Source organism: Gymnodraco acuticeps, unplaced genomic scaffold (genome assembly GCF_902827175.1).
Source record: "Gymnodraco acuticeps unplaced genomic scaffold, fGymAcu1.1, whole genome shotgun sequence".
In the NCBI taxonomy this organism is placed as follows: Eukaryota; Metazoa; Chordata; class Actinopteri; order Perciformes; family Bathydraconidae; genus Gymnodraco; species Gymnodraco acuticeps.
The window spans coordinates 407,031-423,278 of NW_022990924.1; the positions used below are offsets into that span (position 1 = coordinate 407,031).

Genomic DNA, 16,248 nt, shown 5'->3' on the forward strand with positions numbered 1-16,248 from the left:
CAAATTCAAGCAAACTCTCTATTATCTTTCACACTCAAACTGTTTTTGTCTGTGTGCATTGCTTTTGAGGAGTGATACAATTGTGAATTTAAATTGAGCAAACAGGTTTTAAGTATAGCTTTCCATTCACAGTGCAGGTGCGGACAAAGGTCGTTTCAACAGAGGCGGTTATTTTGCATGTCAGTTAGTCCACCTGTTGCACGTTGGGCTGGGCGGGGCCTGCAGGTTGTTTCCAGTAGTGTGGGAATGTCTGTGTGCTCCGCTCCAACGGAAACATTTACCTGTTGCAACATGTTACAACATGTTACAACTTGTCCCTACAGAGCAGGAGTCCCCTGTTTCACCAGGAGTCTCCCTTTGCAAGTATAAGAACACTTAAGCTCCCACAAAGCACATAGACAAACACAAACTCGCAAACACACACACACACACACACACACACACACACACACACACACCCACACACACACACACACACACACACACACACACACACACACACACACACACACACACACACACACACACACACACACACACACTGCAAGGCTGCTATTACACACAATTAAAGTTTCTCTTGAGGTAGAGTTACTTTTCCATTGTTATAACATGTATTATTGGTCTCTACTAACTTAATGTATTGGCATACATAAGGTACAGTAGGCTTAATCGTACATGAATCTTACTTGATGAAGGTAGACTGACTAATATGTTCTAACTTCATCCAAGTGGCTGAAAGTGTCCTAGATTTCTCGAATACTGTTCGGTTTAAAGCTTTTTTGGAAGCACATTGCTGTCATTAATCCTAATCATCCTTAAGCTGTTTCTGGGCTCTTAGCCTTAGCATCAAGTTGTTCATCTTTGAAATCAGCTCACAAACATAACCTTTCATTTAGGAAAAGGCTCAATAGTTTACTAAAACAGCTGGGCACTGTTGTTTTTTAACAAACATTACTTAAAAAGGAGTTAATAGCGTATTTGGGATAGATTTCAGCTTAGTGTTCTAGTGAGTGTTTACCGGCTCAATTATGTATTTTTAACAGTTTTATCCAACAAATAAAGCTATTTATTTATTTACTGTTGGTTTTGGTTATTTCCTGGTGAAGAAAAATATATAGAATATCTCCAGTTGTATCTATTGAAATGTAATAGTGTGCAAAACAAGTTATTTCAGTAAGAAAAAAACTGATGATGGTCTGCTGCATACAGACTTGAAGGAATAACCACACTATCACCTGTCCAGTACCAACCTATAAAATACAACACAAAGACTATGCTTTGAGAGCATGTAAGAGCTTGATCACCATCTTATTTTAAATGTGTTGCAGCATATGATTAGTTTGAAATGTCAGTATGAATGTGCGGCTCCAAACATTGAAATACTACATAGATTGTATGCACACAATTTACAACAGCTGTTAAGGGGAAGCCATTGTTAGCAACGTTTTACCAGCATGTAACCCATTTACCACTGCCTCATTTACATCTCCAGCTGTGCCGTCGGTGTTGTTAAAATAAAGCAGGGAGGGGGAGGACAAGACATTGAAGCCTACTGGGAGTCCAGGCCAGTGTCTAGATTAGAGGGAGATCCTCTTAAAGGCATCGAGCAGACAGGATACTCTGTCTTGTTCCCTCCTCCCCAGAACATCTCCTCTGAGACCGCTGCTTTAGCTGGCAGCAGGCTAGCTGCGATCCGCTTTGTCCAGATGCACACACACACACACACACACACACACACACACACACACACAACACACACACACACACACACACACACACACACACACACACACACACACACACACACACACACACACACACACACACACACACACACACACACACACACACACACACACACACACACACACACACAAAATGAAGTCAAACCCCATTGAATGCATCCATACCACCACACAAAGGAACAATAGCCGGTCCCTAGTGAGTCAGTGTGTGATGGAGAAAGAAAGGCAGATTTGGTTGTCATATGTTTGTTTTACATGAGTAGCGATTAACGCTAACTACTAGCTTTAAGCTGTGGAGGGTTTGCATGGTCACACACTCACACATGCAGGCACACGACCTAAGTGGATGTACAGCATGATAGTGGCTTGAGTTGCCCTAGTAACGGCGTTTACTCTCACACTGTCGCTGATGGATACAAAGATTAAGCCCTACATGAATATTCCTGCAAACAACATATGGCCAATATACTCTCTCTCTATATATATATTTAAATGATATAACCTGAAACAGCTTTGGTAATTAGGTTTCACACTGTCACACAAGCACAGACATAGAGCCAAACTGACACACACATGCGATGTCGTGTCAAATAGAGGAAGTCTCTTCTCAAGCTAACAATGTGGTGTGCATTATCTGCCTGGAAGCAACACAAACACACACATCCTACACACTAGAACATATTTTTCAGAGGCCTATTAGTCACAGACCACAAACATGCATACACACTCTAACACCGGCTGCCCCACTACCCTGATTTTTCAAACCTACAGGGGAATTTCTGACGCATTCACACACCTGCAAACACAGACACACACAATCACCCGCCTAGGGCCATCTCTATTCATAGGGGTGTAACGGTATCCGTAGTCGTCCTGAACCATCACGGTTCGGCACATGCAGTCACACGACGAATACGCCTTTTTCTATGAAGGGAAAAAAGTGTGTCACTCAGGGCAGTATCCATTACACTATAATCCAGGGGGCATGCTAATGGTAACACACGCCAAACATGCTAAATCATATCAGAAGGCATCACCCAGATTTGCCAATCACCGGAGCCCGGCAAAAGACAACAGCAGTTCAACAGCTGATCCCCGCTGTTTTAAGAAGCCAATGGACATGAGAGCCGAGAGATAAATAACGGAAGCTATTGGCACATATATTTCAACGGCTATGCCCCCTGGAAACACTTTCTTATTATTTATTTTGTAATATTTTCAAGACATTCTTTTTGGTTTTACAGCTTGATGAAACCTTTTTGTTTGACATCAGCCATTATAGATAATATGGCCATCTGAGTGTTTGTGCTACTGTTTGTGGTTTGTTTTTCACTGTGTAATAAAGTTAATTATTCAAAATGTTAGAGTTTCTTATTTGTCCACTGAAACTTGCACTACTGTTCAAAAATAAATAACAACAAACCTGGAATTATGCATTTGGGACTTTTTTTTGCTTTTTCTTGTTGTACCGAACCCGTACCGAATCGTGACCCCCAAACCGAGGTACGAACCGAACCGTGAATTCTGTGAACCGTTACACCCCTATCTGTTCAACATGTATCCTTTTAGAAAAATGTACTCAACAATCATCAGAAGTTAAAACAAGATCAACTATAAAATAGAACAGATGTTTGTTAGCAAGAAACACATTAAAATGCGTTTAAATGATGACTAAATTCCTATTTCAAATCCAAAGCATCTGATGATTGAATACTTCTATTAACATGATCTTGCCAATTTTCACAATAAAAGTTGGTATCAATAACAACATTTGATTGTAATGTGGCTTTGCTGCGTAGTAAAAAAAACAAAAAGGTAAAACAATGAGAGGAAAGCCAGACTGTTTATACAGTATACCAGCCAACAAAAGCTAAAGAGAATTAGAGGGAAAGGGAGTTAACAGGAGAGGAAAATGTGTCAATAAATTCACTGCAAAGCCGATCAAATTAAGTATTTGGGTCAATAGCTGGAGAAAATCTTCTCAAGGCACAAGAATCAGCGGCTTATTAGTCTGTGTTTTGACGTCAAGCACGTCTGAGTGGGGAGATTTCAACTGTGCGTACACACACACACACACACACACACACACACACACACACACACACACACACACACACACACACACACACACACACACACACACACACACACACACACACACACACACACACACACACACACACACACACACACACACACACACACACACACACACACACACACACACACACACACACACACACACACACACACACACACACACACACACGCACACAAACTCTTTGTCTTCCATTCCAGCTGCAGCTCTGTTATTTATGATCACAATAAGGCTAATACATGATTCCTACAACAGATACAACCAAACAAGCTGTAGAGCAGTAACGTTATGTTGAAAACCTCTTCCACCCTTGGATATGATCAACAATGAATCACAGGTGTAGCAGGCAGAACAAAGACTACGGCCATAAATCCACTTCCACATCCGCTGGTGCTTTCAGACTCAATTAGGCAAATGCAAGGAGACACGAGAAGTTAGAGCGAGGATATTAATCCCAACGTCACTGATACTACAGCAGATCTCTCGAGAAAAGGAAGGCACTGTCTGACTCTCAGAGCAGAGGAGCCAAAACATCAATCCAGAGTCACAACACAGGTGCCATAACAACACAATGTGTTTGCTCACGATAAGCATTATATGGAGGGACATCTTGTACACACTGCAGTTGTAAAATGGGATGTTAGTAAATGTGTAGAGTTGTAATGGGAGAGGGAGGAAAAACATAATCTGGAGATCAACATGTCTGTGAATGTTGAAATACCAGCAGGATAAACCCCAGACATGGAAATAGCCTTTAGCCAAACACTGCATGTTCCCATTTACTCTGTACAGCTGCCTATGTAATGTAGCTTCCTGATCCAATATGGATTTTTCATAAACCTTCATGGCTTTGATGCAGATGACCATTTTACTGCCTCCAAATACTGTGCAGATATGAAGCCCATTTTGCTCAAGGCAGGTCAGGAGGCACTCGGGCATAAATAATTAATATCACCATGTGCACGTGTGAGAGAGAGAGAGAGAGAGAGAGAGAGAGAGAGAGAGAGAGAGAGAGAGAGATCATGTGTTTGTGAGAGTAATTATGTGTGACCAAACAACACTTGCCAGACCCAAGTGCTTATTTTCATATTTCAACCTCCATTTATTTCAACCAAAAATCAGAGATCAGGGTTAAATCCACTAAACGTAAATACAAAAATAAGGGACTCAAATTGAAATCAATATGAATACAATTGTACACATACATCCAGTGCTGTGGAGCAGGATAACAGCATTGTGAAAATGACAATACTCTTCTTGATATGGCAAAAGGGGAGCTCGATCAAGCCAAAAGGCTTTGTTTAGGCAACTGCGTAGCCATCTGGGACTGTCAGAGGTCTATGAATTAGTGGATCTGTGTTATGGTCAGTCCCGGTTTTAAAGCTAACAGTAAAAAAATAGAAGGGAGACTTGTCCATAGCCATCCCAGATCCTATCTTTCACCCCCCCTCCCCCCTCCCCATCTCTCACCGTCTGGTCTGCCGCAGCAGGCGCCCTTTGCGCCGAGAGGGGGCCAATTCCATTATCCCGAGAAATTAAACAGAAACCGAGCCGTGTGCGCTATGTGCGGTATGTAAAAGGTGACTTTCACAGTTCGGGGGTTAGCAGAAATCGTGTGTCCCACTCAGCACGAATTCTTATCTGAAGGGGCGTTGTCTGTTTATATGGCCGCTCTTTCGCAGTTTTCAACCCTAATGCAAATGTAATGCAAATTCCACAGAGCGCCTGTTGTCCAGACGCAGCCCGGGGTCCATCCGCAACAAGCAGACAGTCCAAAACCAACAGGTCCTTGCATGTGTGTGCGTCTGTCTGTGTGCTTGTGTGTGCCTTTGCTTGTGCGTCCGTGCGCAATGGGGAGGGTGTGTGGAAGAAATGGTAAGGGGGGGGGGATATCAAACGGAATCCCTGATCACTCCTTGCCCCCGTTAAGCTCTTTGAGAATTCCACTGGCGTCCACTCGCCTCCTCTCCCGGATCATGTCCTCCAGGCTGCGAAAGACCAGAGTGTGCACCCCACTGCCGGACAGATGCACTTTGAGGAAATACTGCTGCTCCGCCGAGTGCACCTCTCCCCCAGCTTTGAACTCCCGTTTCCCAAAGCGACACCACGCTGCGAAACTTTCCGAGTTGGTCCAGCATATCTCCTCGCTACTCAGGCCCAGGTGTCCCACTGCGTTCTGCCTCACTAGGTCAGGGGGAAGCGGCCGGTACCGGTACCGATTGTTCACTATCCTCCCGTGGCGACCACTGCTGATCTCAAGCAGGCTGTCCTTGCGGATCTCGCCCTTGTGCAGGTGAATGACCTGATCCTCCTGCTCGTATATGGCCCAGTGGGGGGCTTGGGCCGTGGCCACTAGCTCCAGCAGGTCCCCCGGTTTGCACATAGTCAGCAAAGTTTTGGCCGCGAACACATTCAAGTCCTCGTTCTCCTGCAGCTTGGAGAAGATGCATTCCTGGGAGCAGAAGGCTGAGTACCCCACCTCGTTGACTGAGAATGGTCCCTCCTCGGCCGGGCTGAGGTCCTTGGTGAAGCCGCAGTCGGACGGAGTGCGGTCGTCCACCTCCTCCTCTTCGTCAGAGAAGAAGTAAGCGACGCCGACTCGAAGCTCGTCCTTCTCCAGCCCGGACGGATCCCCCGTGGGCAGCTCGCTGTAGTTGAGGTGGGTGATCCGATCCAGTTGATTTCCCATCAATGACCTGGCAAGGCAGAGGCATGGACTGCGGTGTCTGCGAGGGGAGAGAAAGATGCAGAGAGTGATAGAGAGAGGAGTGTCAATAGCGTAAGATAGAGCTTTCATATAACAAGACACATTATGCACAGACGCCTGGCTGAATTTTAATCCCTTTTACTCAATAGATAAGAGGCAAAGAAAGCACTCATCACTTCTCAGCAGTCACCTGTACTGAGGGGAAAGAGCACTCTTGTGTTATTGAGCCGAAAGAGTACACTAACGCAAGCAATGATCCGCTGCCCCTTGCTCCATTCACACCCATTAGTCAATCATTAATTCCAGTGGAATGTGAACAAGCTTGCGGTTCCCATGCAGAAAAAAAGGAGAAGAAAAAAATAGTATGAGGGTTGCAGCTGCTTAAGAGTAAGGCTAGAGAATGCAAGACCTGCGTCTTTACGCACGGTGCAAAATGTGGATACAAAAAGTATACCTGTACTCTCCCCGGGCAAATGGTTAAATATCCTTATGGTCCATGAGTACAGAGGGCTGCAAGGTCCTCTGTCCTCCTTCTCTTGTTCTTCCCTCTTTCTTCTCACACTTGTGTGTCTCACTCTTCGCACCGCGCACCGGGCGCTCCGGCTGTCGTGCGTGCTAGTACTTCACTCTTTTCAGCACCAGCTCCATTTAAGTACCACGGAGAGCTGCGCCTCAGCCCACGCGCTCCGCCTTCAGCGCGTCTCATTGGAACGCAGTCACGAGGCCATTACTGCGTAGCCAATGGGAAACGCGGAGGAGCACGTCAGTCAATTTGAGGGTCCAATCAGGTCGGCGCAGGGCGGCTGGCGGCGATAGGTGGCTGTTAGTTACCGTGGTATGGGTTTTGTTGTCAGAGAGCTGTGGAATTCTCTACATGATCAGCGGAGTCCGTGCAGGCAAGTTGTTCAAGGCAACCGCCAGCAGCGATAAGAGCATGCATATCTCAATGCGGGCATATGAGAGAAGCTGGAGTTTGTATTGCGCTATAAACATTTCTACTATCGCCAAAATACTCAAAAAGTGAGCTCTTATAGCATGCACACTGTAGGACAAGATAGATGTGTTCACCTTCCTGAATGCGAGAGTAGGCTCCGTCCTCCAGCTCCCATGTGCAACTTGTAAATTATTTCCACCTGCATCAATAGCTTCACTACTGCTTCACTCGTTCCCTCATATCTGTCAGCGTGTGTGTGTGGTGTGTGTGTGTGTGTGTGTGTGTGTGTGTGTGTGTGTGTGTGTGTGTGTGTGTGTGTGTGTGTGTGTGTGTGTGTGTGTGTGTGTGTGTTCGTGTATGTGTGTGTTCGTGTATGTGTGTGTGTGGTGGAGACTATAAAGGGAGGGGCTGGAGGCAGGTGTATGTTTGTGTGCAAGCTAGGAACAAAACAAAGGAGTCCACAGGGAGATTAATACACACTCCATAATATTTTTTGTTTGCACTGATGTTGTGTCTTCGGAACAACATATGACTAAAATTAAAATGCATATTAAAATTTCAGCCACAATATATTCTTTTCATGCATAATATATTTGATACATGCACATTGTGCTGCTGTCGAGTCTGTCACTTCCCAGAGCAGGACTCTTGGTTTATGACAGAGCTCTACTCTATGGAGGGAATGTTCTGTCTGCCTCCACTTTTAAAAGCTGTATTTTATTTTTATTTTCATCCTCAGAGATTCACTTTATTTTCCTCTTTCCCAGATGGTTGGAGATAGCAGCTCTCCAGTTGCTGACATACAACGGTCCCTGTTCTTCGTTTCCAGTGGTGACAGGCAGAGCGGATGGTGGCTGTTTCAGTGGGTGAGATATGATTGTGCAGGTTTACACATTTACACACACACACACACACACACACACACACACACACACACACACACACACACACACACACACACACACACACACACACACACACACACACACACACACACACACACACACACACACACACACACACACACACAGCAATGCTAGCAGCTGTGTGTGTTTACCCCTTTACTGTATGTATTTACACCTCCTTGAGAGAGCAGCAGTATCTGATTGATGGTATTTTAGTTTATGTACAGCGCTGCACGAGTGGTATAATTTATTTGTGATGTAGTACCTACCTTTGAATGAGTGTGTGTGTGTGTCCATGTACTTAAAGTTTTTCTCGATTGCTAACACACATTTATTTTTAAATTGCTCAGTTTCTCAGAACACTAAACACAATTCACAAAACCACAGACCCAAAGTGCAAAACACCTAATTTCTCCTGCTAAGTGAAGAACTGCACTCAAAACTACATAAACACTTACCAAATGCAAACTTTAGCACCAAATATAACACACTTCATTCATAATACTAGATGGTTTGACCACCCAGCTACACACTGCTGAGCATCATCTAAAGCACATTCATCTGTTATGGGCTGTGCTCTGTACAGAGAGAGTTCTGCAGAGAAAGATTGCTTGAGTTTACAGAAATACAGTAAATGAAGAAATACAAATGAGTTGTTGGAAAAATCACATTGTATTCAAAAATAACATTGTGCAACATGCATCTCAGCACATAGTTACTATGCTTGGGATCTCTCTAAGTGTGATGGCATTGTTTGCCCAAACCCAGTTTGTAACTGCTGCTTCCTGTGCCTCATTGGACATCCTTAGCCTTCCACCTCTTTGTTTCTCAGTCCTTCAGATAAACAACAAAGACATAGTGGTCAGTCAGTGTGTGTGTTGCATAAAAGTAAGTTTACCACAGTACATTGTGCAGGATGTTTGTACAGTTATAGTATGCAACATGCCAACAATTCAATTACAGTAATGAAGTAAATACGTTTCACACAACAGATATAAGCACTGATATATCATGAGAGTATTCCTCTTTGTCCACGTCCTCTCCCTCCAGCTCTACCTCTCCCTCTCATTCCTCCTCCTCTCACTCTCACCCAGCTCTTCCTCTTCCTCTTCCTCTTCCTCTTGCTTCCATGTTGGCTTCCATTGTTGCTGTAAGAAAGTTCTCACCTATGGTCTTTTTATAGTGCTAACATCCTGATTGATGAGCCAACAATGATGCTACCAGGTGTTTGGTCAGGTGGAACGTGTTTCTTGATTATTGGTCCATGTGTGAGGCATTTTGAATATCAGTGTTTTAAAACAGCTAACACGTGACTTTATGTCAGATTCCTGTGTTTTACTGTACGTGGAGAAACGTGTGCAGAAGTTTGCACAAAATGCCATGTTGATTTGCAAATTGTGTGAAAAGCTGAAAACGTGTTTAGAGTTTTGGAGATTTGAGCTGATGTTTTGCTCTTTGAGTGTCAGTTAAAATAATTGTGCTTCATGTATAATTTTAGTGTGATAGCAATCGAGAAAAACTGTAAAGTCAGACAGGAAGAGAAAAGTAGTACCAGTAGTACCCTGGCCCCCCCACACACGCACTCGATGTGTCATGACTCTCGGCAATGGCTTTGGCTTCAGCTCCTGCGGGCATGTGGTCCTGCCACCTATAATCTACAATGAGCAGAAATGAGTTTCCTTTGTAGACGCCGCCTTTCCTGGACACACACATTTACTGTATTTGCTCTCCTGCTCTCTTTCTCTGGTTATTTCCCTCTCTCTCCCACTCTTTTACACACACACACACACACACACACACTGTAATCATATATGCAGCTGGTGTAATGATAATGCAGGGTGCAGACAGTGCTGGAATAACTACTGAGACAGGGTGATATTTCACAACCCCAATAATTGGATACGTCTCTATTCCCTAATTACTAACTAAATCATATACGCTGCAGTGGAATACCATGCAAATGAAATGGACTGGCACACGTACAGCTGTCCGCAAATGTATGCATCGAGGGTCATTGAACGTGTCTGTCTGTGTCACTGACATACAAAACATGCACAAATGCCATACATGGACCTTTTTCTCTGTGTTATATACAAGCTGACATTTTATACAACCCCATGATGTGTGATCTACTGTACCCCTGCAGTAATGCTGACCATACCTTAATGGACTGTTCCAGTGAGAAAGCTTTAATTATTTACACACGTTATAAACATGTCGGTGGATTATGAGAGAAGGGCCCCTGGGCACAACAATGTTAAAGGCCACACCACCTCTCTTAAAGGTGCACTTTAAAACTAATGTTATGGGCTGTGCTCTGTACATAGAGGTTTCTGCAGAGAAAGATTGCTTGAGTTTACAGCAATACAGTAAATGAAGAAATACAATACAAAATCATATTTCATTAAAAAATAACATTGTGCAACATGCATCTCAGCACATAGTTACTATGCTTGGGATCTCTCTAAGTGTGATGGCATTGTTTGCCAAAACCCAGTTTGTAACTGCTGCTTCCTGTGCCTCATTGGAAATCCTTAGCTTTCCACCTCTTTGTTTCTCAGTCCTTCAGATAAACAACAAAGACATAGTGGTCGGTCAGTGTGTGTGTTGCATAAAAGTAAGTTTATCACAGTACATTGTGCAGGATGTTTGTACAGTTATAGTATGCAACATGCCAACAATTCAATTACAGTAATGAAGTAAATACGTTTCACACAACAGATATAAGCACTGCTATATCATGAATTATGCAGAGCTGAAACTAACTAACCTGTTTTCAAGTCTAAGTGTCCGGATTACAGAGGCAGCAGTACATCGGTTTAGATTAGGCTGAACCCTCTGTCCATCCTCTCTCATCGTCAAACCATGGTTGATAACATTTCATTTCATTAGAGAGTACTCTTCTTTGTCCACGTCCTCTCCCTCCAGCTCTACCTCTACCTCTCATTCTTCCTCCTCTCACTCTCAGCCACTTCTTCTTCCTCCTCCTTCTCTCACTCTCACCCAGCTCTTCCTCTTCCTCTTGCTGCCATCTTGGCTTCCATTGTTGCTGTAAGAAAGTTCTCACCTGTGGTCTTTTTATAGTGCTAACATCCTGATTGATGAGCCAACAATTATGCTATCAGGTGTTTGGTCAGGTGGAACGTGTTTCTTGATCATTGGTCCATGTGTGAGGCATTTTTGAATATCAGTGTTTTAAACCTGCTAACACGTGACTTTATGTCAGATTCCTGTGTTTTACTGTACGTGGAGAGACGTGTGCAGCGGTTTGCAAAAAGTGCCATGTTGATTTGCAAATTGTGTGAAAAGCTGAAAACGTGTTTAGAGTTTTGGAGATTTGAGCCGATGTTTTGCTCTTTGAGTGTCAGATAAAATTAATTGTGATTTATGTAGAATTTTAGTGTGATAGCAATCGAGAAACTGTAAGAGAGGCTTCTATTTAAAGACAGGCTTTTCATAGTTGTTTTGGTCTCTCTGTTGTCATTGCATGTTTTTCTATAGTCATTTTATAACTTTCTGATCATTTTAAATCTCTCTCTGGTTGCTACATGTCTTTTGGAGTGACATTTAGCAGGTGAAGGCCAGAGGGGCCCCCAATACCCTAAGTGTATTGTGCCTGTACCCGGTAGACCCATTCAGTAATTCATCCATGATAACAAAGAGTGTCTTTTGAGAAGAAATGGCACCATGTGAAGTTATAAACCCTTGAGGCACCAGATGTTTTCCGTGTTAGAGCTGATGTCAGCACACAGAAAATTATACAATGTCATTGTCAACATTTTAAAGACCTGTACCACCTGTATATCACAATATTTACTAGACTAGAGCACACTCCAACTTATTAATTATTACTTTTTTCTAGTGTGAATAACAACCAAAGGTAGCAGAAAATACAGTGTAAGCTTTTTTTGATACTATATTGATTCTTGCGAGGGGAAAGATAATCTTTTTGCTTGAGCCTTTCCAGTGAGGTCAGAGAGCACGGTCGGCTACAGAAAACTTGTCAGGTAAAAAAAAAGAGCACTATTATGTTGGGTGTACAGTACAAACGAGCCAATTTCCTGTTGTAAGGAGTACAACTGATAGTTAGTAAGTTCGAGTCCAAAAGCTTTGGTTCAAAAGGTGGCGAAGCAGTGGGGCGGTGCACCAATCAAATCTCCTGCAATGTATTCTCTGTAGAAGCAGTACACTACGGAAAGTGAAATAAATAAGTCTGAGTTTCACACGTTTTCTCTCCTGATTTTATGACTTAATATACAAGTGAAAACTCTTTTCTGTCTGTTGATATATTTATTTTTTTGGACCATTATTTTACACGTTGTTGTGATACTTATTTTGGCCACAAGAGGCTGAAGCGCACCACTCCCCTTTGTTCTAAATAAGTAAACATGCTTTCAGGTGAGTTTTAATTTCTCAATTTGTGTGATTGCAAGATATGTAACATTATATTTTAGCTAAAGAAAGATAGGGCCGTCATTAATTCTCCACACTTATTTTCACAGAAGAAGAAAAAGGAACTTAGAAGAAAATGATGGCAAAAGTCTTTGTTCACCTGTTCTTAAGGCATAAACACAGTTGAGAAACACTTTAGATCAGATTTTTAAAAATGGATCACCAGATTTTTTTTTATATTGCCTCTCAGGGCTTCTCACTGTGACAATTTCGTGAAGGAGAGAAAAGCCTGGAGAAGATCAATCACAAAATCTTCTCCCAGGAGATTATTTTGTAGGAATTTACAGCACCTAGAGTGCTTAGGTACCATGGAAGGAGTTATAGTGTAAGAAACAGTTCTGTGATATATTTAGTGAAGAGCCAAACAGAAAAGGAAGCAGAAAAGCTTAACGATGTGTTTTTAAAGGTTGCAGGGGCATCAACAATGACTTCCTCTGTCTTTGTGCCATGCACATTAGACACTTATGCTGGATGGCAATTATTCACAGCAGTGCCACATGTGTATTTGTTCACATCAATTTACTTTCTTTCCCAATGGATACATATAAAAATAAACTTGCCAGCATATCATAGCAGTGACAGAACCCAAGATGTGTTTTGCCAAGGGTTAAAAGGTGTTAATTCCTCTTTAAATGAAAACATTTGCAAACCAAAAAAATAGGTTGTTTTTCTTTTAGGGCGTGGATGTTATACAACAAATAATCATATGCCTCTTGTGTCAGAAAACACTGTATTAAAGCAATTACACCCTGCAGCATGTCTGTTGTTTGAGACTTTGATTGTAGGTGCTTAGGTGCTGCAGATGGTAGCCATCAACATCATCATCATATCTATAATCACAGTGAAGGCTTTAGGGTGTTATTTCTCGAACCCGAGCGTGATCTTTATTGTAGTGGGAAAGGGGAGCAATGAAGCTCAGTGAGTTTGCTTGGTTAAACCGTATAATAAGCAATTATGGTATAAAAATCTGCACTGGCACAATTTAATTGAATGGAAATTGTGTTTTTTAAAGCGCTTAGTCAACCACAGTGCTGACAACAATGTTTTATCCCTCTCTTTAAGGTGCTCCTTACATTCACACATGGTTAAGTGCCTTGTTCAAGGACCCCTTGGCAGGGTGGATGCTTTATCACCACGGGGAACTAATCCTGGGCCCATGACTGAAGAGCAAGGGACCTTTCGTTAAGTACCTGGTCTCTATTGAAGGTTGGTTTCTTTTTTTTGTCTGGTTTGAACAAAACGTGTTTTTCGATTCTAACTGCTTGGGAAACAAGCTTCCATTTTATGTGACCAAGTGACTCAAAATGAATTCAGTATTATAACACTACACATGACAAGTAGGACACACCTCTTTTAATTGGATTTTGGTGTTTCTTTCTTTTTTATATGAATATTTTATTTAGTGGTATATGTTTTCTTGGCTGCAGGGGATCCATCTGTTGCATTAGCGCGAGAAACCCATGGAACAAAACACATTTCGTGGAGATTTTCACAAGATATTTAACATGGATAAATGCATAAATAACTCGGTAAATGGCAAACTAAAGAGTGGAAAACAATTAGGCCATCCCACCATATTAATTATGCCAAAAATGATGTGTGCCATAATGTCAGAGCCTCATCTGTTTTTCCTAATGGTGAAAACAATATGTTGGATGTTGCTACAAGTGTCTAGGGTTTGGCTCACGTTTGTAATAAACATAAAGAAATGAAACATGCTTGCCCAAACGGGCTGTTTAGGAACAGTATGGCTTTAATAGAGATGTTCTAGTAATGTCTAAACAGTTGAGTCTTTTGCTGGCTTAAAGACCCTGGTTCATATCCAGGCAGTCACATATGGCATCAAGCTGTCTCTTGACGTTGTGCAATTCAACAGGGGAAGCAATTGGCATAGTTTTCTCACGAAACACTCCTTATGCCAATGTGAAGAATTGAATTGGCAAAAGTGTTGCTTTGTAAGACCAGCTCCAAAAGTCTCCCTCCATGTTTGTCTCCAAATGCAGCCGGTCTCCCTTTTGTGATACGTATTAACTTCTTGTACTGTTTCTGTTTGTGTAACAACACCCATCTGAATTTGAAGTTAGATTTAAAGTGTGGTCATCTGTTTAGATCACAATTGCTTTTACGGTGTTTTATACTTTGATACATCAAAGCAAAAATGTGTGTCTTTATTTAATATTAGCATTTACACATCTGTTTACCAACGGTCACAGACATGTTTTTACAATGACATTAGAAAGCATTCTCTGATTTATTTTTGTCTGTGTGTGTGTGTGTGTGTGTGTGTGTGTGTGTGTGTGTGTGTGTGTGTGTGTGTGTGTGTGTGTGTGTGTGTGTGTGTGTGTGTTACGGTTGCTGTTTGTCTGCTCTTTAATCTGCCTGTGAGTGTTTTCAGCTGTGTGTGTGTTTATGCAAATGAGCTGTGTGGTTGCTCCAACATCCTTGGCTGAAGACGGTGATTGGATTGACGTCGTCCAATCGCAGCGCACAGCCGGCGCACACCTGCTGGGGAGGAGTACAAAGGCTGCGGACTATCACCACTCTGGAGGCTCTGACATGTGGACAGACGCCTCTCGCTACTTGCTCTAATAGAATTCTGTTAACTGTGGTTAAACTTGTGTGATTAGTAGTGTCTAGAGTAGCTTAGTTAGAGTGTAGAGTAGTTTAGTTAGTGTTTAGAGTAGATTAGGATTGTGTGACTGTTGCCTTTTAGTTTAGCTGTGTGTTTTGTATATATTCCTGTGTTAGTCTGTACCACTTTTAAAGTGAGGTTTTGTTTCGTTCTTTATTTAGCATATTAGTATTTATTTTCCCTGTATGCCTTTTGAGTCCTCCCTTAGTTTGGTTATCTGTCAACCTGTGCCCTTTTGTTTGTTTCAGGCTGCACGCCTTCCATTTTGTTTACCGCTGCTATTTAAAATAAATCACCTATAATTATACCAATACCAATCTGGTTGTGTTTCTTCCCTTTAGTTCCCCTAGCCTAATATGGAATGTAACAGTGTGTGTGTGTGATGTGTTTTGTTCCAACTCCATCTGTCTCCTGTTGAAAAGCAGGGTTGCGTTCCGATAATCCAAAAATCAGCTCCTAAATTCTAACCCTATCTCCTATTCCTTGACCTCTGAGTGAAACGTCACGGGGTTAAGGGATAATGGATAGGAGAATTCAAAAGGATTTAGGAGAAGAGACCGCGGTACTTTAGAGAATCCGAATGCACTTTCACTATCCGACGTGTTTATGATGCGCCAGCGGACGTCATGAATGTGCGTCTGCTGCTGTGGGGAAACTATGGAAACTACAGTTTTCTATACAGCGGACTACAACATGAATGTTTAATAAGAACGAGGGACTACTGTAAACTCATCTAGAGACTCTGCACCGTGCTCTGATGCTGTTGTTTTATGCT

The 16,248-nt window shown here is 42.4% G+C and overlaps 1 protein-coding gene and 1 long non-coding RNA gene across 2 annotated transcripts; one reads left to right on the forward strand and one right to left on the reverse strand.

Moving 5' to 3' along the window:
• Window positions 1–4,920: 4,920 nt before the first annotated feature.
• Window positions 4,921–7,161, reverse strand: lratd1 (LRAT domain containing 1). Its single transcript, XM_034234037.1, has 2 exons — window positions 7,005–7,161; window positions 4,921–6,569 (listed from the first exon to the last, which is right to left on the reverse strand). Exon 2 carries the CDS (start codon window positions 6,530–6,532, stop codon window positions 5,753–5,755), a length of 780 nt encoding a protein of 259 aa, XP_034089928.1. The 5' UTR covers window positions 6,533–6,569; window positions 7,005–7,161; the 3' UTR covers window positions 4,921–5,752.
• Window positions 7,162–8,141: 980 nt separating this feature from the next.
• On the forward strand, window positions 8,142–15,743 carry LOC117558072. The gene is made up of 3 exons (XR_004570793.1): window positions 8,142–8,350; window positions 13,904–14,047; window positions 15,237–15,743. It is a non-coding gene; the product is annotated as an uncharacterized LOC117558072 (long non-coding RNA).
• Window positions 15,744–16,248: the final 505 nt, after the last annotated feature.

What these genes read in the sequence shown, in the direction of transcription:
- lratd1 (XM_034234037.1), bottom strand. Translation starts at nt 6,532, where the DNA reads ATGGGAAATCAACTGGATCGGATCACCCACCTCAACTACAGCGAGCTG.